The sequence below is a fragment of the Macaca nemestrina genome, chromosome X (assembly GCF_043159975.1).
Source record: "Macaca nemestrina isolate mMacNem1 chromosome X, mMacNem.hap1, whole genome shotgun sequence".
NCBI lineage: Eukaryota > Metazoa > Chordata > Mammalia > Primates > Cercopithecidae > Macaca > Macaca nemestrina.
Genome location: NC_092145.1, coordinates 20,277,722 through 20,302,413, shown reverse-complemented (window position 1 = coordinate 20,302,413; position 24,692 = coordinate 20,277,722). Strand labels below are relative to the sequence as shown.

The 24,692-nt window shown below is 40.1% G+C and overlaps 2 protein-coding genes across 4 annotated transcripts in view; one reads left to right on the top strand and one right to left on the bottom strand.

Moving 5' to 3' along the window:
- Window positions 1-5,102, bottom strand: part of LOC105481395 (zinc finger protein 75D) — a 43,979-nt gene extending 38,877 nt beyond the window's left edge. The window contains exon 1 of the mRNA XM_024792722.2: window positions 2,650-5,102. The gene's annotated coding sequence lies outside the window, so the exon portion shown is untranslated. The remainder of the gene's footprint in view (window positions 1-2,649) is intronic.
- A 543-nt stretch (window positions 5,103-5,645) lies between these two features.
- On the top strand, window positions 5,646-24,376 carry LOC105481392 (zinc finger protein 449). 3 transcript variants are annotated; one of them, XM_011740956.2, is made up of 7 exons: window positions 5,646-5,704; window positions 7,887-8,340; window positions 9,970-10,174; window positions 20,922-21,035; window positions 21,230-21,847; window positions 22,538-22,637; window positions 22,801-24,376. In XM_011740956.2, the coding sequence occupies exons 2-6, from the start codon at window positions 7,987-7,989 to the stop codon at window positions 22,591-22,593; spliced, it is 1,347 nt and encodes a 448-aa protein (XP_011739258.2). In that variant the 5' UTR covers window positions 5,646-5,704; window positions 7,887-7,986; the 3' UTR covers window positions 22,594-22,637; window positions 22,801-24,376. The 3 variants fall into 3 exon arrangements, with proteins under 3 accessions (XP_011739258.2, XP_011739257.2, XP_011739256.2); XM_011740955.2 differs by having other exon boundaries at window positions 22,538-24,376; XM_011740954.2 differs by having other exon boundaries at window positions 21,230-24,376.
- Window positions 24,377-24,692: the final 316 nt, after the last annotated feature.

Sequence of the window (24,692 nt, the reverse complement as noted above, 5' to 3'; positions counted from 1 at the left end):
TTTTGCTCTCTCGTCTCCCTTGGTCTTTGAGTGTTTGCCATTTTCCCCTCTATCTTCAACAGATAAGACTGACTTTTCCTGGCCTTTGGCACACAGATGCTGGTATTGATGGTTTCCATCATGGCCTCCAGTTAGGACAGCTACATACTCTGAACTATTCTCTTCCAAGTCCTGGTCCTTGTCTTGCTGACCAGTCTTCTCAGTGCCTCTATGGAGTCTCTTTCTGGGCCTGCAGCTGGAACTCATTCATGCTACAAATGACCCATAGGGAATCTGACAGCACTGTGGCAAGACCTCTCTTTCCTAAATGCCAGGCTGTCATTTTTGAACTCCTGTTGCCGCTTCTTGTTGGTGTGGGGCACTGAGGGCAGGTCTCACTCCTAGAGCTACCAGTAGGATGTGGGGCAGCATGCCATTATGCTCCAGGATTCCCAATCTTTCATGGTTCCTGTCTCAATACTCTCCACTTCTTTCCCAAGCCTCCCTCCAGGGTCACTGCATACATTTACACATATTGTGCACTCTGCAATTAAAGTAGATTCATTCACATGCAATATATCCTGGAGTTGTGCAGTGTACAGCCTGCCTGACAGTACATATTAACCCTGTGGCCAGCCCCCTCCCTCACTCCACCTTGCTCAGCTCTAGAAGAGCCCCTACTCCCTCCTAGGGGTCAGATAACAGCACCTATATCTCTCCGAAAGATCTGAAGTTCAGCAAATGTATACTTAAACACAAGTTTAGCTCTAAGAAATTGTACTCTGAACTTCTCTCCATATATAGCAGTCACTGAAAGAGCTGTGCACAACTTTGGGCACCATAGTACTTAAACAGTGATAGGAAGAATGTGGAGATGGTCCCAATGAAGGGAGACAAATTCAGAATTAGTGCAAATGCTTTTATAGTTGTGATTCACTTTATGTACTTGATACATGAAAACAAACTTAAGCATTATTCTTTCTTCTCATGTGTGCTTCAATGTAGAAATTATGTCATATTTAGGTCTTGTTTTGTTTTCCAGACTTTCCCAAGCTTTTTTCCATGAGGATTTTCCTACGTATGGAAAAGTTGGAAACATTGTTCAGTAAACACCTGTACACCCTCCACCACAATGCAATGATTAGCTTTTGGTCATATTTTATGGGCATCATTTTTAATCTCTATATAATAGTTCATCAAATCAATGCATCTTAATTTTTTTTAGACAATCCCCCCATTTTGGATATATTCCTTGACTCCAAATTCCCAAAATTATAAGTAGTAATGCTTAATGATAATCTCTGAGCACAAAGACCCTCCTTCCTGAATTTTTAAAGCCTGTGACAGCTGATAAGCTAGAATGTTGATGCCAGTGCCCCCGAAATTTTCATCTTTGAGGAAGGGTCTAAAGAGATTAATAGAGAATAGAAATTATAAGTGAATTCAGAAGAACAAGTACCTTGATATCGCTAGGAACACAAAACTTAGAGAAGGCACAGTCTCCTGGTACTCTGTGAGTGTGTGTTTATGGGGGAGGTGTGTCACTGGATTCTACTTGTTCTGCCCAGGAGTACAGGCGTGAGTCACTGCACCCAGCCCATGACATTAAAGTGGATTTATCATATAAGATCTGCTTACCCACGCTGGAGGATCCAAAAAACATACGTCTCATGACTGTGAGAAACAGATTTGTGAGGGGAGCCCCTGCAACCCCAAAAAGCTTTGTAATCGCTCTTGTTTATAGGTCAGAAATTCTAGTGGAAACTACTGCCACTGAACCAGTATAATTAAATGCAATGAGGATAGCTGGATTTTGGGGTGGCAGGGGCCAAGTGGGGGCACTTAATTGACAAAGACAAAGTGTGCATAGTTACTGTAATGGGCAGCAGATCCAATGCAGCAATAAGAATAGTCTTACTTACAGAGACGTATGGCATTGATTAGTCGATCATGGTGTCCCGTGAAGAGAAATAGATGGGCAGTCTACTAAATTCTTACTTGAATTATATAAGTGGATGAATTCTAGATTGAATGCACAGAAGTCTAACCTGAATCACCAAAATAGTCCTAGCCCTTCGATCAATTCCCAGATTTGAGCCAATTTACAGACCCAGAACACTATGAATAAAGAAGGACTCCACTACAGTACACTGCCAAAAATATATACCGCTAATTTTTTGGAGCTTTCCCCAAAGAGATCTATGGCTTTAGGGGTCAATGTGCAGTAGGGAAAATGAAATAATCAAACTTTTCAGGGATTACTGTATATTGCTTCTGAACTAGCAGTGATTCCAAAAGCCTCAAAATGTCACTGCAGTTCACCTGTCAGAGTTAATAGTTTATGGTGGTCAGGTGATTAATGGAGTTTTAGTTCAGATCTGTCTCACAATGGGTCCTCTGGGTCTCTAAACTTATCCTATGGTTATTTCCCCAGTTCCAGAATGTATAACTGGAAGAAAAATACTCAGCAACTGACAGAATCCTCATACTATTTCCCCGATCTGTGGAGTGAGGACTCATGTGGTAGGAAAACCCAAGTGGAAGCCACTAGAACTGTCTTTACCTAGGAAAATAGCAAACCAAGAGCCGTATCACACTCCTGGAGAGATTGCAAGAGATCAGTAATACCATCAGTGACTTCGAATATGCAGACATCCCCATTTAACTCACCTGTTTGGCCTATGCAGAAGCCAGATGGATCTTGGAAGACGGTAGTGGGTCATTGTAAACTAAGCCAGGTGATGACTCCAATTGCAGTGCTGTTCCAGATGTGGTTTCATTTCTTAAGCAAATTAACACATTCCCTGGAACCTAGTATGCACCTCTTGACCTTGAAAATACTTTTTTTTCTCAATAACTGTTAGTAAAGACCACCAGAAGCAATTTGCTTTCAGCTGGCAAGACCAGGAATACACCCTCACCATCCTACCTCAGGCATATTGTACATCAATTTTCCAGCCCTACATCATAGTTTAGCTCACAGGAATCGTGATCACCTTTTCTACAAGACAACACACTAGTCTATTACATTGATGACATGCTAATTAGACCTAGTGAACAAGAAGTAGCAACTACTCTACACCACAGGGCTCCTCTAAGTATCCATTGGCTCCAGTTTGAAATCTCAGTATCCACTGGCTCCATGACTTTCATGCTGTTTTGTAAGGAAAAGGCTCTTCTGAAAACACTTCTGTGCTAGGTCTGTGATGTATGATCTAGGAACCAACCTGCCATCGCTTATCATCATGACAGGGCTCAATAGAAAAGAAAAATTATGACAGGAATCTGAGGGTAAACCTTCAACAGAAAACCACAGTCTGTCCCTTTGGACCCAACAAGAGAAAGGGATGGTTTAAACTCAAGGTTTTTATGATGCCATGACCCCGAGTTAATGTGTGTATGTGCTTGTGTGGAGGGTGTGGGGAGAAAGCCCATTTCAGTACACACATGTTCCCCATAGGTCTTCGGTCCCTCCCCCACCTTCTCCTGATGCTCCTGTTCCTCTCATTTAGACAAGCTTACTTGGGTGCCCCTGGGACAGTGACCCCAAAGCCTCAGTGCCAAACTGTCTAAGTTCACAATTAACTGAGACCCATCTCTGCAGAGACCAGACTGCTGCCCCTAACCTAACAGCAGCTCACAGTTTCAAGCACTAGCTGTGTGCCAGCCGTGCGATTACCACGGACATACTGCTCTCCCTTTAATCCTCCAAACAACCCCAGAAGGGTCTATTACCCTTTCTGCATTTGACCAATGCAGAAAGTGAAGCCCAGCCAAGCAAGAGTCACTTGCCCAAAGTCGCACAGCTAGTAGGGAGCAGAGCCAGGAGTTGAAAGCCCCCTTTGATCTACCTCCAGAGCTGACACTATGACAGCGACACTGCCTCCCTGTGGAAACCAAAAGCAATAGGTCACTCTTCACTGCACTAGGGGGAAATCTGGAGGATGAATGTTCCAGAGAAGACTATAAAAAAAAAAAAAAAAAAAAAAAAAAATCACTGGCCCGTGTAAGGTCTACTGAGGGCAATCAAGAAAATCTGAATGGGGAACTAAGACAGCGAGATATCTCAGTCCTCTGGACCCACCAGACCCAGAACCCTGTGAATAAAGGGGAGGCTGGGCCTCCTTGAGGAAGATGGCAGATAAAACCTTTCTCACTCACCTATTCCCTCACTTTCACAAGCTCTATCTTTTAAAAGTCATACATATACTTTAAAAGAGTTACAGCTTCTTCACAGCTCGCCTGTTGCAGCTTCTGCACCCTGCTGTGGATGTCCTGGGACAGGATAGTCAGGAACTGTTCCAGCACCAGCAACTCCAGAATCTGCTCCATGGAGCGCATCTCAGGCCGAAGTCACCCATGGCGAAACTCTAAGAGCAGCCTGCGGGTGTCCCGGGCACCAGCAGCCTCTTGGAAGCAGAACTCTCAGAAGCACAGGTGGGAGGCCGCCAGACTAAACCTTGAGTCGGGCGGTAGCAGCAGGAGTTCTGGCTCCAGGCGTAGGAACTTCCATAGTTTCCCTCTCACGGGAGGGGAACCCTTTCCGCTCGTGGGAACCCAGGCCAGAAGTCACCGTCAGGCTCCCAGACCACCTTGGCCCCGAAACCAGTTGTCCCCGCCGGCGAAGGCGCCCAGGGCCAGGAGAGAGGAATGATGGCTTCAGCAGGAGTCCGACATGCCCGGGTTTCAAGTTCCAGCCGGTAAGCCCAACTTTGGACCCGGCGGAGCTGTCTCCGGTAGCTTCGCCTCACTGGGCTTGGGACAGTGCAGCTCCTGCCCCCGTTTCGCTTCCACCAGGGCCTCCGGGAGGCACAAAAGCAGGCAGCTTTCTCCTGTCTGTCTTGGACCCACGCAGGACCAGGCCCCCTGTCCACACGCAGAAAGTCCTAGCACTGAAGTTTGGCGTCCACAGACCAATTTGTCAGCTTAGGACCAACGATACGGCTGCGTTTCACGAACGACACCATTGCTTCAGGCGGCCATTGGATCAGGTCTCGCCACAACTCGCAGCTGACCAATCAGAAAAGAAAATTTGGCTCCAGGACGGGACCAGCGAGGGACCAATTGAAAGACAAGAGGCGGGGCCAGCAGGCAAACCTTAAGACCCCAGAGACTTCTGTGGCTATCGAAAGCAGAGGGTAATGGGCGGGGTCGCGAGATCGAAGCTTAGGTCTTGAAGATGGGGGATACTAAAAAGCAAATCCAAAGCCACTGTGAACTGCAGGCTGACGACCGGAGTCAAAATCTCCAGAATAGTTTATTAAAATGCGAATCCCCGGGTTCCTGTGAGATTCAATGCATCGGGTAGCGGGTGGAGCCCCGAAACACGACTTTTTAACAAGCTCTCCCTACAAATTCTCCCCACACAGCCAGGTTTAAGAATCACTGACCGTGTCATAACAGATTTAAAGGTGGTCCCCACCCGCTCCAGTTACTCCAAGGCTCAAGGAGCAGAAGCGCTCATTTCGATCACGACCCGGGGTTTACCCCACCCAACACCCTGGGACTAAGAAGCGCTTAAACAGGAAACGGGAGCCCTTCCAAAACAGCTTGAGGCTGGTCGAAGCCAGGAAGAGTCCCAGCCCCTCCCACGTCAGCATCCCTGTGGGCGCACAGCGCGGCGGGCGGCGTGTTGCCTGTCGGGAGATGTAGTCCGCAGCGCAGCCCTGCGCCTGCGCCCTGGGCAGTTGCCGGTGAGCTTGGGAGAACCGTGGGCGCTGAGGCGGTGAGTCCCCGAGCGGCCAGAGGGCGTGGCCGTTCCCTGGGGCGCGGGCGCGGGTAGCGGGGCTCCTTTCCCTGGCCGGGACCATGCCAACTGGGTGATTCCAGCTGTGCCCCGGACGGCGGGCGCGGGAAGGAGTGGTGGGCGGCGGGCCCCTATCCGGCCAGGGTCCCCGCCGCCACTCCCTGCGACCCGACCGGGCCTTCCCGGGAGTCCTTCTGGGCTGGGAGCTCCCCTTCAGGTGGCGGGACCTCGTCACCCAAGAGTGAACAGGGGCCGCGCCCGAGACACTAGCATCCGATTTTGAACCAGCTTTTAGACTTTTTAGGGACGTGTCACTCTTGCCGTTCCTCGAGTGCTCTCTACACACATCGCTTTTCTTATAGGCCCCATGAGGGTGGATTCTCTACGAGAGGGTTTGGAGAGAAATCACTGGTCCCATAGTGAAATGAACGTTTCTCTGGGGAGGGTCCATCAAAGGAAACCCGAAGGGTCAATTCCCTGGTAGACGTGGTGGATGGTTTTGGGTCAGTCAGGGAAGGGCTGGCCAGCTGTGAGGCTGGAGCAGATTAACGGATGGGTCCAGAGCCAAAAACAGCACAGTTCCTGGATGCCCTCCAGCAACGGTTAGGTGCCTAGACTCTGGGAAATAGAGGCCCCCTAGGAATGACTCCTGACAAGCAATAAACTTTAATTGAGTGCTTCCTTTGTGCTGGGCATGCTGCTATTCGCTTCCCATGCAATTGGATCCACGCAGAACATTTTATAAAGTAGATGCTATGATTATCTTCTGTTACAAACAGAGGCACTGGGTGTCAGGGTCACACAGCTAGCAGGTTATCATACCTAAATCGATCTCCTAAAGTCAGGCTACCATCATGGTAAAGGGGGATACAAGGACAGAGTGCTGATTTGGGTTGACTGGGTAGGAAGAGAGTCATGAGTATGTTTTTTCCCCTTGAATCCCCTCCAGAGAAGAGAACAACTACAGCAGCTGTCTCAGCACATGCAGAGAGAGAGGAACCATGGCACATGGGCAGATACAGGTCTTGAGACGTGTAGAAACATGTATATGACTGTCTCTGTGACCTCAAAGACTACACCAAGAACATTTAGACCTTTTGATTGCTGGAGAATATAGATTTTGACATAATCACCATTTCCCTCTGGCATTTACCATGTGACCTTAGACAAGTTGTTCAATCCCCCTAAACCTCAAACCTCAATTCCCTCATCTGTGTCCAGGGGATAATACTAGTACCCAGCTCCTAACCTTGGGTGAGGGTTAATTGACTAGTATATGTGGAATGCTTAGAACAGTATCTGGCACATAGCATGAACTCAATATCCCTCGTTGAGAATGCATAGCAAATTCCTAATGGCCTCCCTATTGCAGTGTATTTTTCACATAGGAAATCCTCTTGGAATGCTGTGGTGGAGAGGAGTGGGGAAGGAAAGGCATGGGGTTAATGGGGGAATTACGCAGACTCGGTAAGGGCAAGAATGAGAGATGGACAATTTGCTGCCTTTGCAAACCATGGCTCTACCTAAGTTCACTTTGATTGAAGGCCATTAGGGGGTACTTAAAGCTAGATGGACTTTCAAAGTTTTATGGAAGTATTGTTAGTATTCCTTCTCCATTTCTTTTGAGATCTACATATATTCAGAAACACATGACAATTGGAATTGAACTGGGAATAGGTTAAATGCCAAGAGATCTATAAGGGTTCGTTTATTAATAAATTCAGGATCCTTAGCCTGAGACCATGGAATTCTAGAGCAGAGCTGTCCAATAGACCTTTTTGCAATGAAGTCTATTAAGCATTTGAAATTTAGCTAATATTACTGAGAAGCTAAATTTTTGACTAAACTTAAAAGTGTCACATGGGGCTGTTGGCTACCATATTTGACAGGAAGCACAATTCTAGAGGCTTTGAGATTTTATAAACTTTTGAAACTAGATGCAGAATAGGACGTGTATATGTATTTTTCTAGGAAGTGAGTCTGAAGCTCTCATCAGATTCTCAAAACCAAGAGAAAAATAATGAACTACTTTAGGTCTTTGGTAAAGAAGTTAACGGAGGTTCTTTGGTAAAAAAAAAAAAAAAAAAAGAAGTTAACGGAGGTAAGTAAGCCCTTTTGTGACCACTCCTGTTTCTCCTTTCTCATTTTTTTCTGTCCTTAGCTGTAGGTGGCTCCCTCCCACCCCAACGATTTCAGAGAGAAACGAGTTGGAATCTGAGAAGTGAGGCTCCAGATAAACTGTAAACTGCTGGAAGGGGGCGATGGCTGTGGCCCTGGGTTGTGCAATCCAGGCATCCTTGAATCAAGGCTCTGTGTTTCAAGAGTATGATACTGACTGTGAAGTTTTCCGTCAGCGCTTCAGGCAGTTCCAGTACAGAGAAGCAGCTGGGCCTCATGAAGCATTTAACAAGCTCTGGGAGCTTTGCTGTCAATGGCTGAAGCCAAAGATGCGCTCTAAGGAACAAATCCTGGAGCTGCTAGTGTTGGAGCAGTTCCTAACTATCCTGCCCACAGAGATAGAGACCTGGGTGAGGGAGCACTGCCCAGAGAATAGAGAAAGAGTTGTGTCACTGATAGAAGACTTGCAGAGAGAACTTGAGATACCAGAGCAGCAGGTAAGAAAAGAATGTGGGATCTTTGTGATTGGTCCAAAGGAAGTAGCTGCGGCAGCTGGGACTAGACCACACATTTGTCTCTGTGTCATTCCCCAGCCTCAAGATTTCTCCAGAGTCCTTTTCCTTTTTCTCTTCTGCTGAACTCAGCAAATGAGTCAGTGCTTTTAACTCTATCAGACTCTTTCCCTTCTATAACAAATAGTTTGTAATGTCCACTTTCCTATGCACAAATGAAATTGATAGATAGCATAATCTACCCACATACGTCAACCCAAAGCATCAGTAAATTGCTCAATGGCCTGAAGGCCAATTCTAGCCTGTTTATCTGTACTCTGTATGTAATGGTTTTTATCTTGTTGAAAGGTCATTGAAAAAGAGAGGAAGAAGGAGAAGAATTGACAGTGAATGTGCCCCACAGTGCCTAAAATGTTTACTATTTGGCTCTTTATAAAGTTTGCCAACCCTGAATCAAGTCTGGAAGGAATAGAAAGGAAAAGAAACATAGTTTGTTACAAATTGATAGGGATTTGTACATATACATGCTGAGGCCTGACCGAACGTCATGAAGTTGTCAGATGCTTGCATCTGTGCTTACAATCATTGTGAATGGGACAGCCAGAAATTCAGACTGATAAAGCTCAAGTACTATGAACAGTTTTCCTGCTCATCATGTGATTTTCCAAAGTGGCATATGACTCTTGGTAAATCTGAACAATAAGCAGTGTAGTCTTTGCTTTTCACATTAGTGCATTCCTAGAAAATTTCATTTGTGCTGAAACTATGCAAAAAAACACAAAACAATTGTACTTATTTGACCAATAGGGTGGGGTTCTTGACAGGTTCTTTTTACTCACATGAATGTTTGAGTGGGACATTCCACACTTGGTAGGGACCTGGAACAATTCTGCATTGTAAATTATGTTCCATTAAATTCTGATAGCCACCACCTGTCAGCATATCCAAAACTCCCCATGGGGACAATGGCACTGTCTGCCATTCAGAATGACTATGTAAAGCCTCTTTTCAGAAGTGCCATGACTGAGAGAGTGCAGTATCTTTGGGAAAAGGGAGCAGGAGCTTCCAGATGGGCATCAGGGATACTCCGATCTTGTCTATGGGGTTCTCTGCAGGAGCTGTTAGCTTCAGGGCTCCTGAACAGGAGTCTTCTGAAGTTTTCTGTCTCCCTAGGGTACTTGGGTTGGTGGTTGCCCTTCCTTTCTCTGTCTCCTTGGTTTTGTTTACTATATAAGATTTTATCTTCATGTGGTCTAGACATTTGCTGCTGAATACAGTCACTACTAGTCATGTACAGCTCTTGAGCCCTTGAAATATGGCCAATGCAAATTGAGATCTGCTGTAAGTATGAAATACACACCACATGCAGAAGACTTGGTATGAAAAAAGTAGGTGAAATATCTCACTAATAATTGTTCATATTGATTACATGTTGAAATCCTGATTGTTTGCATTGGATTAAGTAATACGTACTATTAAGATTGGCCTTAACTTTTTAAAAAATTTATTCATATGGCCACTAGAAAATTTAAAATTACATGCATGATTCTCATACAATTCTACTGGGCACTGTTGGTCTAGACTTGAGAGTGATGGTTCTGGCATTTCCCCCAGGTTGATATGCATGACATGCTCTTGGAAGAACTGGCACCAGTGGGAACAGCACACATACCACCAACCATGCACCTAGAGGCACCTGCACTCCAGGTAATGGGACCTGCCCAGGAGGCCCCAGTAGCAGAGGCATGGATCCCACAGGCAGGGCCACAAGAGCTGAACTATGGTGCTACTGGAGAATGTCAGCCCTTTCTGGACCCTGGTAAGACAAGGGTTTCTCTCCTTTCTTTTGTTTCTGTTTTGAGAGTTCAGGAATTCTCAAGGGTTGGGGTTGGGCTACAAACACCAATTACCCAATGGAAACGGACCATTCAGATAAAGAAGAGGAAAAAAATCTCTCTGGGAATAGTAGGGAACAGAGTACTTTGGATAGAACCCTGGGATTAGGAACCCTTTAAGCTAATGACCCTGATAAGGAGTCTTTTGATCAAGAATGTTACACAGGAAAACTATGGGAGTTTGGATTCTGGATAAGGACTCATTTCTCAGCCCAATTTTAATCAACAGGAACTGTGATGTCGTGGGCCCCTAGGGCCTCGGTTGCTTTCATGGCATCAGAGCCTTATTCAAACTTAATACTTTAGTAATATAGTCTCATTAGATCCTGTAAGATCAACCACTTACCACAGTCTAAAGGAAATATCTACCTCATTAAATCAGTACCTATTACAGTGTTTTTCAAACTGTAGTAAGCAGACCATTCGCAGCATGAACACCAGGGGTGTATGTTTAGCAGGCTCTGCAGGTGAGTGCTATACACACTAAAGTTTGAGAATCACTGGCCCAGACACAACAGGGGTTAGTTCTAGAGGGAGAAAGTCCAAGTGGAGAAAGGCAGCAGGATCACATAGTCCAGTTGCTCCTATATTTTATTCCCCATGGGGTTTTCTTTTTTTTTTTTTTTTTTTTTTTTTGAGACGGAGTCCTGTTCTGTTGCCCAGGCTAGAGTGCAGTGGCGCAATCTCGGCTTACTACAACCTCCACCTCCCAGGTTCAAGCGATTTTCCTACCTCAGCCTCTCAAGTAGCTGGGATCACAGGCATGCACTACCACACCCAGCTAATTTTGTATTTTTAGTAGAGACAGGGTTTCACCATGTTGGCCAGGCAGGTCTTGAACTCCTGACCTCAGGTGATCCACCTGCCTCAGCCTCTCAAAGTGCTGGGATTACAGGCATGAGCCACTGCACCCGGCTTCTCCTTTGAGGTTTTCTTACCCAGTGTTCCCTGTACCTCTTCTACCCCTCACATTAAAGCTTTGACCCAAGTGTGGCCAGAATCCTCTCCCCTGACTCCTCCAGGCACTGTTTCAACATGGTGGCATGTTCAAGAGACTGTTAAATACTGAGATCACAGAAGACACATAAGAAATGAAAATAAGAACTGTCCAAGTTATAAAATGTAAATGTCTGATCCATCCATAACTAGCTCAGTACCCAGGATTAGTAACCATGTCCCTTTCCACATCATATTAATATCATTTAGTCATTTGGCCACTATCTACGAGCACCTTTGAGGAGCCAGACACCATGCCAGACCCTGGGGATTCAGTAACATACAAGGCAGAAAAGCAGCTCTGGTCATCCTGGAGATTACAGTTCAGTGGACAATTCAGATATGTCGGTAGGACTTTTTGTCCTGTATGTGACAGAAATCGGACAGTAAATTGTGTGTTGGGAGGAATAGAATGCCCGGGAGCATGGATAAGGGCCACCTAGCCAACTTTTGGCTGAGAGGGAAGTCTGGAGGAAGGAGGATCTGGGTTAAAACCTACAGGATGGATCAAAGTGAGCCTGTGGAGTGGTGTACATGGGAAGCAGAGAGGGCTGGGATCAAAAGCAACAGCATGTGCAAAGTCCTGAAGGGAGAGAGAAGACCTCCTGCTGCAGTGCAAGGGACATAGAAGAGCAGTGGGATGGGAGTGGCAATAGAAGAGGCTGGAGAGAGAAGCAAGGTCCTAGGTCATGAAGAACTTGTAGCCTCATGGAGAAGTCACACTTGATTATCAGGGAAGTGGGGAACCATTTTGAGGTTCTCCAATACCAGAGCAATACACACAAATTTGCATTTTAGGAGATTATTCTGGCTATAGTAGGAATGGGTACATACCACTGAAAGCAGGGACCCCATTTGGGAGGTTGTTGCCATCATTCAGGTGAGAGGATGTTGTTCTAAAGCAAGGGCATGTTAGTGATGATGGAGTGAAAATATAGTTCAAAAGATATTTAACAGGTGTGAAATAACAGAGCTTAGTGATTGACTGGGTGTCAGGGTGATGGAGAAGAAGGGATTAAGGATGGAATCCAGGTTTCTGGCCATTCAACTGGGTAGATGGTAATATTATTCGCTGACATGACAAACAAAAGAGGAAGATCAGATTCGACGGGTCAAGTTGAGTTTAGATTTGAACATACAGAGTTTGAGGTGCTTGTGGGTCTCCAGCATATTTTTAAATAAAAGTGACAAAAGAGGAAAACTTTACAAGTATACATATTGTGGTCAAAGCAGAACTATGTAATATTGCCATTTATGTTCCAGTCTTTACATCATCTACATTTCATAGTCTATTGAGGAATTCTTAAAAAAAGTCTGTGTTTATGTGTATATGCCTGGAACAAGTAGTAAAACTTAGCTAGTAATATCTGAAGTATAACTCTTTCTGTATTTGCATTCTGTTTCCGCATGTTAATTCGCTCCTTTTGTCAACATTGCAGGTACAGATATCACATAGTAGCAATATTTATCTGGTGTCAATATTTTGCTCTCTAAAGCACATGGAAATCTAGTATATTTAACAAAGGATAGATATAATTAAAAGATAAAAATTACAAATTTGGAGGACAGGAAATTATCCTTTTCTTATGACCGTTTAAAGTGATATATTATGCTTTGGAAAATGTTGCAAGGCTTATTCTATTATTTAAAGGTTACTTAAACCTTTACTTTAAACGAAAGTATATTTGATGTATCACATGAAATACGTTCTATTGTAAACTGAATGGAAAGTACAAGATGCCAGCTGAGTGGAGAAGAAATTCAAAAGTAATGGAAGAAGTCAATTGATTTTATATTAACGTTTGGAACCTATTTCCTATCAGCAAAAAATTAGGTTGTTGAGTATATGTGAATTGTGCATATATATTTTTTTCATGTAATATAACTGAAAACACATATACACATTCATTGCAAACTAAAAGAGAACTTAAGTGAACAATATAAAGTGATCTAAGGAAGACATAAACTTTAAAACAAAATCCCTTATTTGAATTCATACTGGACACTTTGATGCCAGAGATAAGCAATAATATTAGAATGTCTGCAATCAGAAAGAAAAGCAGCAAGGAGATGCTGGTCCTAAAAACATAAAATATATCATGCTTATCTTTGAAAATATGGAGTTCAAAATTTGTATACCAAAACTGGATTGCATTTTGAGTTGTCAAAGCCTTGGGTTTTTCATTTCAATCGATGAGGTTTCATTTGGAATGTCTGTGAAATGTGAAAGATCACATCTTTTTGGTGATGAAGGATATGAGAGATGAAAATTTAAAGTAAAATATAGGACAAACAAATGCTGTCTAGAAAGCATCAGAAGATTCTTATAACTTAAACTTCCTCAGATTATTCTACTATACCAAAAAATTTACCATAAGCTAATATCTAACCCCTAACTATAGTAATGACATTTCTTGGTGTAGTGAAGCTCTTATGAGACAGTCTTTGCTAATGGGGCTTAATGAAGCCATTGCCTGAGTATAGGATGAGGAGAACATTCAGTGAAGCACCTTCTTTGTTAATCTCCAATTGCTTTTCCCTCTTTGCATTGGATAGCTATTGAAGGGTAATTAATTATCCCCAAAACTTAGCAGCTTAAAGGAAAAAGTATTTATCATGTTACTGTTTTTGAGAGGAATTCAGGAGTGGTCTACTAGATGTTTATGGATCAGAGTCTCTCTTGTAGTTGTGAAGATGTCAGCAGGGACTGGCAGGATGCCTCAATTCCTTGCCAAAGGAATTTCTCCATAGGTTACCTAAGTATCCTTATGATGGGGCAGCAGGCTTCCTCCAGAGCAAAGGATCCAAGAGAAAGCAAGGAGGATGACACAATGTCTTTGATTTTAAATCAACCATGCCTGGACTTAATAGCCTTTTACTTAAAAAAAAAAAAAAAATCAAAAACTGATTTCCTTTTTTTTCTTCCGTTAACTTTTCCTAAGTAAAATTTCTTCACTTAATTTGGTCAAATATAATATATCTTATCATGGATCTCTTAGTTATAGCCAGAGGATGAGTTTAACATCCTGGGCAATATAGTATTGTCATTGGAAAACTAACGTTCTAGACTATGGTCTCCAAACCAGGAGACATGATTAAATTTAAGGTAACAGGCTTTGGTTTCTATCTGTAGGGCCCTCCTTTTTTTCCATTTATTTATTTTTTGAGATGGAGTCTCACTCTGTCGCCCAGGCTGGAGTGCAGTGTTGCCATCTCTGCTCACTGCAAGCTCTGCCTCCCGGGTTCAATTCTCCTACGTCAGCCTCCCGAGTAGCTGGGACTACAGGCGCCCGCCACCATGCCCGGCTAATTTTTTATATATTTAGTAGAGTTTCACCATGTTAGCCAGGATGGTCTCAATCTCCTGACCATGGCCTCCCAAAGTGCTGGGATTACAGGCATGAGCCACCGCACCCAACCTTTCCTTTTATTTTTAATTGATATGTAATAATTGTACCTATTTATGGGATACAGAGTGATATTTTGATATGTGTGTACAATGTGTAATGATCAAATGAGGGTAATTAGCATATCTATCACCTTAAACATTTATCATTTCTTTGTGTTTCTCATTCCTGTGGGAGCTAAAAAAAAGGGGGGCTCATAGAAGTGAAGTGTAGGGCCCTTCTCTTTTTACTGACCAGCAGTTAATGTTTCTTCTATTACTGTAAAACCACTCATCCAATAATAGTACTTTACAGATAGCTTACATTGAGGGTAAAGAGAAGAGCCCCCTGACAGAAGTAGGCATTAATGCCTGCTTTTTTATTGCCACTCAACTTTGACCCAGAAGCCATAGAGCCAAACTAGAAAACATTTGGAGAATACAATATATGCAGGTATTGATATGATAAATTTCTAGAATTGGGATTGATTGATTAATGGGCATTTAAAACTTTAATAGATATTGTCAAATTGCCTTCTGAAATTATTGTACCAGTTTATCCTCCCACCACAATATATAGGAATGCCAAATTCTGCTCGTCTTCACTTATCTTTGCTATGTAAGAGCTATAGCTGTTCTCGCTATGTTGGCCAACAGACAAGGGCAAATATATCTGTGGAAACGCTTTCAGTAAGCGTCAGTTTTATTCAGCATTCGTGGTGGTATTTTATTCAATATGTAAGAGTAGAGGATGGGAACTGATACCTAAAAGGTGAGACATGGGTCAAAAGTGAATGGGAATTGGTTTTAGCTGACTTGGACTGTGAAAATAAGGTTGAGAAATGCAAATAAACTGATAATAGTGTCCAGAAGTATCTGAATATTACTCAAGACAACAGGGGTGGGGTGGGGTGTGCTACACATATAAGAAGTGCTTTAGGTTGACATCCATGAAGAAGCTCAAGTTTGAGCACCATGTTTTCACATCCAAGGTGTGGAGACTCCTGATGCACCCAGTTTGGGGCCAAGCTTTTTGAAAGCCGGCACCAGGAATATGATGCTGGGGACAAGGAACCAAAGCAAAAGTACTCAAATCTCTGTAATTTGGTGCTGTGCAGAAAGTAGCAGCTAGACTTGAGGGCCAATATGGGAGGCCCATGAGAGGCCCATGAGACGCAGCTGCCCTTAGATCTCATGGGTACCAGATTCTGCTTCCAGGGCTACATTTAGTCCTTCAACTAGGTCATAGAGCTTCTTTTACCTAAGGAGCAGGTGTCTGGGCCTGGTTTTGAAGTGATATTTGATGAAATCTATAACCTTAAGAGTTTCAAGTTTGTGCTCTGTAAGATGAGAATAGCCATACGAACAATTCCTGTCATTCCCAAAACTGTTTTTCTGGCTTTCATATTGAAATCTCCTGGGCCTCCAGGCTTCTACCATCCTAAGTCTTTGCTACTTGCTGCTCTCCCCAGTTTCAATTCCTTCTCCCTTCTACTTGATGGCAGCTTTAATCAATGAACTCCAGTTTATTTTTTCCACTAACTTAAAAATTTTTTTTGTTTAATTTGTGTGGGTACATACTAGGTGTATATATTTATGAGGTACATGAGATGTTTTAATACATTGCATGCATTGCATAATAATCACATCATGGTAAATGGGGTATCTGTCTCCTCAAGTATTTATCCTTTGTGTTACGAACAATCCAATTCTACTCTTATTTTTTAAATGTATAATTTCTATTTTTTTGGGGGGGCCTGTTCCACCACATCATTCAATTATCCCACTCCTGGGTTTAAATCCAAGCATTGTTAACAAAATAGTGAGTTTATGAAACATTTTATTGGAAGTGTATTTTATATTTCTTAATCTAAAATCTATTGTTTTTTTCCCTGTGAAAATATGAAATAAAGTATTTTACACTACTTCCTAGGATTTGATATAATGTACTGAAATCTAAATTTTACTTCAGATTAATGTTAGCCAAACTAATTTGTTAATATCATTTAATGATGTCAATATTTAAATGTTTTTTTCTACATTTACATCTTTTTTTAAATAGCATTATTGAAATATAATTCACATACCATATATTGTCACCCCTTTGAAGTGTACAATTTAATGTTTTTTTGGTGTATTCACAATATGTACAACTGTCACCGCAGTCAATTTTAGAATATTTTCATCACCTCAACAAGAAACCCTGTACCCTTTAGCTATCACCTCTTGGCCCCCATCTCTCCCACTCCGAAGCAACCACTAATTTACTTTCTGTCCCTGTAGATTTGCCTCTTCTGGATATTTCATATCAATGAAATCATACAATATGTGGTCTTTTATGACTAACTTCTTTCACTGAGCATATTTTCAAGGATCAACTTTGTTGTAACATGTATCAATACTTTATTCCTATTTATGGTTGAATAGTCCATTGTGATGTTATACCACATTTTGTTTATTCATTCAACAGCTGATGAACGTTTAGATTGTTTCTATAGTTTGGCTATTATGAGTTATGCTGCTATAAAAATTTGAGTATGACATTTTGTATTTATATATGTTTTCATTTTTCTTGGGTATATACCTGGGAGCACAATTGCTAGGTCATATGGTAACTCTATGTTTAAACTTCTCAGGAACTTCTCAACTTTTACAAACTGGCTGTACTCTTTTACATTCCCACCAGCAGGGTACAAGCACTCTTATTTCTTCACATCCTGGGCGACATTTATTATTATTATTTGACATTTTTATTCTAGCCATCCTATGGGTATGAAATAGTGACTCATCGTGGTTTTGATTGTGGATTTGATACTCTTCTTTCTTTGAAGAGTAACAATGCTGAACATGCGTTCATGTGCTTATCGGTCATTTGTATATTTTCATAGATCTATTTAGTTCCCTTGCCCATTTTTAATTGAATTATTTGTCTTTTTATTATTGAACTGTCTGTGTTCTTTATACAGGTGACCCTTGAGCAATGTGGGGGTTAACGGTGCTGACTTACTGTGCAGCTGGAAATCCATATACATAACTTTTGTTTCCCCCACATTTAACTACTAATAGCCTACTGTTTGACTGGAAGCCTTACTGATAACATCAGTGGTCAATTAACACATATTTCATATGTTATATACTGTATTCTTACAATAAATAAGCTAGAGAAAAGAAAATGTTATTAAGAAAATCATAAGGCAGAGAATATATTTACTATCCATTATGTGGAAGTGGATCATTATAAAGGTCTTTATAGCAACACAAATGAACTAAGACAGTGTGGTACTTCCATAAGAATAGACATGTAGATCAACAAAATAGAGGAGAGTTTAGTCTCAGGGGTGGCAGAGGTGGAAGAAAATCTGCCTATAAGTGCATTTGTGTAGTTCAAACCTATGTTGTTCAATGGTCAACTGTGTATTCTAGATAAAAGTCCCTTATTAGACATATGATTTGCCGATATTTTCTCCCATTCTGTAGGCCGTCTTTTCACTTTCTTGATAGTGTTCTTTGTAGCCCAAAAGATTTTTTTAATTTTGATGAAGTCAAATGTAATTGTTTTTTCTTTTGTTGTTTGCCCTTTTGATGATTTAAGAAATCATTGCCTAATCCAAGGTTACGAACATTTTCCCCTGTGTTTTCATCTAACAGTTTTATGATTTTAGCTCTTACATCTAAGACTTTGATCTATTTTTCATTAATTTTTAATAGGGTGCAAAGTAGAGGTCCAAATAATATTTTTTTTTTCCCATGGAGACGTCCAGGTGTCTCAACATGATTTGTTGAAAAGGCTATTCTTTTTATATTGAATATCCTTGAAACCCTTGTCAAAATCAGTTGACCACAGGACAGATATATGGATTTATTGCTGGATTCTCATTTCTATTCTGTTATGTTTAGTTGGTTTATAGTATTTTCTTTGTCTTGTATTATTGATCTTCTGCCTAGATTTTCTATCTGTTAGTGCAAGGAGTTATTGAAGTGTCCAACTACTATTGTTGAATTATCTGGTTCTTGTACTATTTCTGTCAGGTTTTGTTTTACATATTTTAGTACTCAGAAATTAAGTGCATACATGATTATAATTGTTATATCTTCCTGATGGATTAATATTTTTATCATTATAAAATGATCCTGTATATCTTAGTAATGAGTTTTTTTGTTTGTTTTAATGTCTCTTTTGACTGGCTGTCTTGTGGTTGCTACTTGTATGATATATCTTTTTCCATCCCTTTACATTCAATCTATTTGTATCTTTGAATCTAAAGGATACCTCTTATACACAGTATATGGTTGGATCTTTTCAATCCAGTCAGACCTTCTCTGCTTTCTGATTAAATAATTTAATCTATTTACATTTAATTTCATTTTTGATGTGGTTAGATTTATATCTGCCATTTTGCTTTCTGTTTTCTATATGCCTCAAGTCTTTTTTGTTCCTCTATCCCTCTTTTACTGCTTTCTTTTTCATTAAGTAAATATTCCTCATGTAATATTTTACTTTAATAATTTTACTACTTTTGTTTCTTTAGTGGTTGCTCTAGGATTTACCATGTACATCTTATCATTGGTTTCAGAGTTATACTAACTTAATGCCAGTGAGATATAGAAATGTTTCTCCTATGTAGCTCTGTTCCCTTTTCCCCCTTTTTGTGATATTACTATCATATATATTACCTCAAAAATGTTTTAAACCCAAGAATACATTGTTATAATTATTGCTTTATATAATTTTAAGACTCTTAAGAAGCTGAAAGAAGAAAGGAAAATATGTATTATAACTTTTGTTATATTAACATTGTTTATCATTTCTGGTTTTCTTCATTTGTTCCTGTGGATTTGAATCACCAACTGGAGTCATTTCTTTAGTCCCATACACTTTGCTCTTACCCACCTCATTTCTGCTGTTATTGGGAAATATATTACATTTCTCTATGTTGTATGCCCAGCAATACACTATATACATATTTTTATACAGTTGCCTTTTACATCTTTTAACAAAAGAAAGAAGTGGTAATTTTCATTTATACTGTCTTTTCTCATTACATATTTATTTTTACTTATGCTGCTTTGTCATGTGGATTCAGATTACCATGCATTTAGATTATAAGTCAGTATTTTGTATCTAAGCCTTTGCTATTCTCTCCTATTCCAAGTTTCAATTGAAACTCCATCTTTTACTTCACAGCAGCTTTCTTTTGATCTATTACCTTCAATTTTATTTGGCCTGTTTCATATTACCCTGTAATTTCACTCTTAGCTTTGAAATCCAAATGAAAACAAAATAGTGAATTTAAATAGCACTTTTATTTGAAATTCAGCTTTTGTTTCTTAATCTTGAAAAGGAAATTTTTGTTCATGAAAAACTAAAATGAGATGTTTTAGTCCACTTCCTCTGCCTTGAATATAATGTTCTGGAATTTAAATTTTCCTTCAGATTAACATTAGTCAAAATAAATTCCTAATGTCATTTTAATAATACTAATATTTAAACATCAGCCTACATTTAGATATCAGATTAGTAATTTACAGCCTACATTTCACTGAAGACCAGTAAACTTGACCAGAGATAAAGGAGGAGAAGAAGGGGCTCAGAAAAGAGGATGTAAGCAATACCAGCTGTCAATGAGGAGAGGGGTGGTCAGACAAGGGGAGAGTGAGTGGTTAGAAACTTCACCTGGCTGTCCTTAGATTGACACTTTGAAATACTATTTTGTAGTCATTTTGGCTAATAGTCATTTTTACCTGTATGAGTCATTTGGGCTAATTTTAAAATAATCCACTTTTAGATTTTAGCTGAAACCAACATAAATACTGCTTTTGCTAGGTTCAACCCAGTTCAATTTTCATTTAAATTCAAAAGACTCCACTGAAAATTTTCCAGTAAACACTTTAACTACTACTTTCACCTCTCTCTTCATTTAGCACTCAATAGCAGTATTTTCCAGTATTAATATGGCAACACTTTATGACATTTATTTCATATTTTAGCTCTAACCTAAGCAAATCTAGTATCAAAATAGATGCTGAAATGATTTAGTGCATTGATTTCAGCGCACAATTTATTCACTCACCTTCCATAGATTAGAGAATAGCTTTGAATTGAACACAACCTCATTTTCATTTTGCTCTTATCTTTTAAAGAAAAGACTGTTGTAAGAGACTTAGGTGAAGTAATAGTAATGGAGTAGGAAGTAGATACTAAGAGGCTATGTGTCCAAGAAATCAGCCTAAATTTTGGAAAAACCTTTGATGAACCAAACTGTAATGCTTCCCATCTTTCTTCTGGCCAGGATATCCATTACCAAAACTTGACATGAACTTCTCATTGGAGAATAGAGAAGAGCCATGGGTGAAGGAATTACAGGATTCTAAAGAAATGAAACAATTACTTGATTCCAAGATAGGTAAGTAATTGTTCTTTGATATACTAGGGGAAAAAAAAAAAGAAAAATTTAACCTAAATAAAGATAAAGAGTTTGGAATTCTATTTAGGAATTTCTATGTTCCTACCACTGGTTTAACATAACTCTTCATTTTCCTTCACTTTCTTTTCTCCATGGAACACAATATCATCTGCAGTTTCTATTTCTTTTCTCAGGTTTTGAGATTGGGATAGAAAATGAAGAAGATACTTCAAAACAGAAAAAAATGGAGACTATATATCCATTTATTGTAACTTTAGAGGGGAATGCTCTCCAGGGTCCCATTTTGCAAAAAGACTATGTACAATTAGAAAATCAATGGGAACCCCCCCCAGAGGATTTACAGACAGATTTAGCAAAACTGGTAGATCAGCAGAACCCCACTCTGGGAGAGACACCTGAGAACTCCAACTTGGAAGAACATCTCAACCCCAAACCCCATAAGAAAAAGAGTCCAGGAGAGAAACCTCACCGATGTCCTCAGTGTGGAAAATGTTTTGCTCGAAAGTCACAACTTACTGGGCATCAGAGAATTCATTCAGGAGAAGAACCTCACAAATGCCCTGAATGTGGGAAAAGATTCCTTCGTAGTTCAGATCTTTATAGACACCAACGACTTCATACAGGGGAGAGACCCTATGAATGCACTGTATGTAAAAAGCGATTCACTCGGCGGTCACATCTTATAGGGCATCAGAGAACCCATTCTGAAGAAGAAACATATAAATGTCTTGAGTGTGGGAAAAGTTTTTGTCATGGATCAAGTCTTAAAAGACATCTGAAAACTCATACAGGTGAAAAACCTCATAGATGTCATAATTGTGGGAAAAGTTTTAGTCGACTGACAGCTCTTACTTTGCACCAGAGAACGCATACTGAAGAGAGACCTTTTAAGTGTAATTATTGTGGGAAAAGTTTTAGACAGAGACCAAGCCTCGTTATTCATTTAAGAATCCACACAGGGGAGAAGCCGTACAAGTGTACTCATTGTTCTAAAAGCTTCAGACAGAGAGCTGGCCTTATTATGCACCAGGTCACTCACTTTAGAGGACTTATTTAAGAATCGCTGAAACAGGTCCAACACAAATTGACACTAACTCAAAAAAATCTTAACCTGCAGCAGGCTGTTTGTCTTGGAAGCTTTTGTTTAAGCTTATAAGATAGACAGCTATTTTTTTTTTTTTTGCTAGTTTTAAAACCCATCTTCCAAGCTATATGAATTTTAGAGTATTTATCTATTCTTGTGATTTTCTTAGATTTGATTTCTTCTGTCAGCACAACTCTTCTTTTTTTTAATTACAATGAAAAATTTTGTGTTCCAAGGCAACTGTATCATAGGTGTAAACATAAAGCATATAAATTATGACAATCCTTTTAGAGGTAGGGTCAATATAGTGGATAAACATGTCTATCAGATGTATTGATTATAGCAGTACTATAGTTATTCTGCTGTCATTATTAAAGATGATTATATTCATTCAAAGCTTTAGATGTGTCCCATGTGGCAAGAAAGGAGACAGTGAATTTTGTCAAACAATAAAAATGTGTCAGGAACACAAGGATGAAGGGGATGTCATTTGCCTGGTAAGAACTGGGTTATTTCTACTGAAATTTTTTATGTTTAAAGAAATTAAGATTTTAACCTTTACTTTTGAATTTTGCAAAGTTTGCTAGTCTGCTTAGTCAGCAGTCTGTGGTAATGCTGCTAAAAGCAGAGTATTAATCTGGTAATTTATTTTGTTCACAGAATAAGTAAGCTCTATGTCTGGAAGAATCCATTTGGCAGTTGAAATTATACAAGCAGGATCTAATTTAATTGTGATTGACTGAAGAACCAGGGTCTTTTGCTCTCCTTTGGTATTTCACTCTCCTTTGGTATTCAATCATGTGTCTTTCAGTGCTTTTTAAAATTTTACCCATTCTTTAATTTAGTGTCTACATATGTGTGTGTCATAGAATACTTAGTTCTGCTAGATATTCTGCAAATATATTTGGGAATTGCTTCCTGCTGTTTCGCCTTCTTAGATTCATAGTGCACATCAGCATGTGAGAATCTCTGAGAGGTCTTCTAGAAAGGAGAGAAAAAGCACCTCTTTTGGCTCAATGTTTTCCAAACTTATTTGACCCCAAAACCTTTTTCATATACCCAATAATAAGCTACAGAACTAATAATCTGCAAATGTCTCTTGGAACACACTGCCTTAAACAGATATTTCTATAGCTATCAGTATAGTTAAGTTGCTCCCAAGCCTAGTTATCTCCAGTTGTTTTAAGGGTGTTATGAAAAATTCTTAAAATATATATGAATTTGTATAACACACACAGAGACACACACACACATATACATACATACTACTTTAAGGGGGTGAGGGTCACTAATTCAGATAATTTTTAAGTTGCCTAGTGATTCTCAATCTCTTTGAATTTTACTTATATTTCACACACATATGTATATACACATATCATTTTAAGAAGATGAGGATCACTAATTCAGATAATTTATAAGCTGCCCAGTGATTCTCAACCTCTTTGAATTTTACTTATAATTACATACACACACACACACACACACACACACACACACACACACACGCACACACGTTGCTACTTATATAAATGTTCTCATGTAATCATGGTAACAGCTCAAATTCCCAAAGCAAGGGAAGACTTCTCATTGTCAGTTAAACCTGTTAAAACATGAAAATATTCATTGAGCCTAGTTCCTTGTTATAAAATACAAGAAATAGGACATTCAAGCATTTTCCCTTTATGAAGATACTCAGTCATTCTTTCCTTAAACTACAATTAGGGAAAGTATATCTCTTCTATTCCTTTGAAGTTCTCAAAAGTGATGTAAGTACTTTGGGGGTATCTACTATGTGCCTAACTAGTCCTAGTCCTGTTCTAGGCTTAGTGGAAGCTAGTAAAGAAATGTAATTCGTGGATCAGGCTCATAAAGATTTTATAATATTTTTAGTTAAACAAGAGTTGGGAAACAGGTGGAGAAAAATGCAAGAGAGTTTGTAATTAAGTGCCAAATTATACCAATTGCTAGACCTAGGATGTATCTTTAATTCTTGTCATCCAGGTCCTTGTGTGATGCTGCTGTAAGTCTGGGGCTCAAACTGATATCCCAGTAGCAATAAACGTATAATATGGGAGGAGTCCGAATGTAGAGATGAAAAATACAGAATGTGATGGCTTCTCTTTTCTCTCTTGTGGAATTGCATTCAAACCAGAACAGTGCCTTAGAATGGATGTGCCCAACTGCTCTGTATTTATGCAATATTTTAATAAAGCAGAAATGTATGTGCTCTTCCTGCTTCACTTGCACTAATTAATTTTTTGAACAACTTAGAGCTTCTTCCCTGAACAGTGGCAACAAGCATGGCAATTGACTCCTGTCCTCATCCCAAGTTGGAATCGCTTTTCTCTCTGCAACCATGGCACTGTGATTATGCATCATTTTTAGCATTTAATATAGTCCATTTTTGGCTAGTAGGGTTAGTTGCAATCATAATATGAGTTGTATCCTCCCTCTCATTTATATCAAGTATACTTGACTAGATTTTTACAAGTTAGAGAATGTCTAATATTCTTTTTTACAGTGCCCTATATATAAGAATTAATACATATTTG

Excerpts from the sequence above, each read along its gene's own strand:
- LOC105481392 (XM_011740954.2), top strand. The coding sequence starts at position 7,987 with ATGGCTGTGGCCCTGGGTTGTGCAATCCAGGCATCCTTGAATCAAGGC. Across the intron at positions 8,341-9,969 it reads TTGAGATACCAGAGCAGCAG|GTTGATATGCATGACATGCT; the intron begins GTAAGAAAAGAA and ends CATTTCCCCCAG. Across the intron at positions 10,175-20,921 it reads TCAGCCCTTTCTGGACCCTG|GATATCCATTACCAAAACTT; the intron begins GTAAGACAAGGG and ends TCTTCTGGCCAG.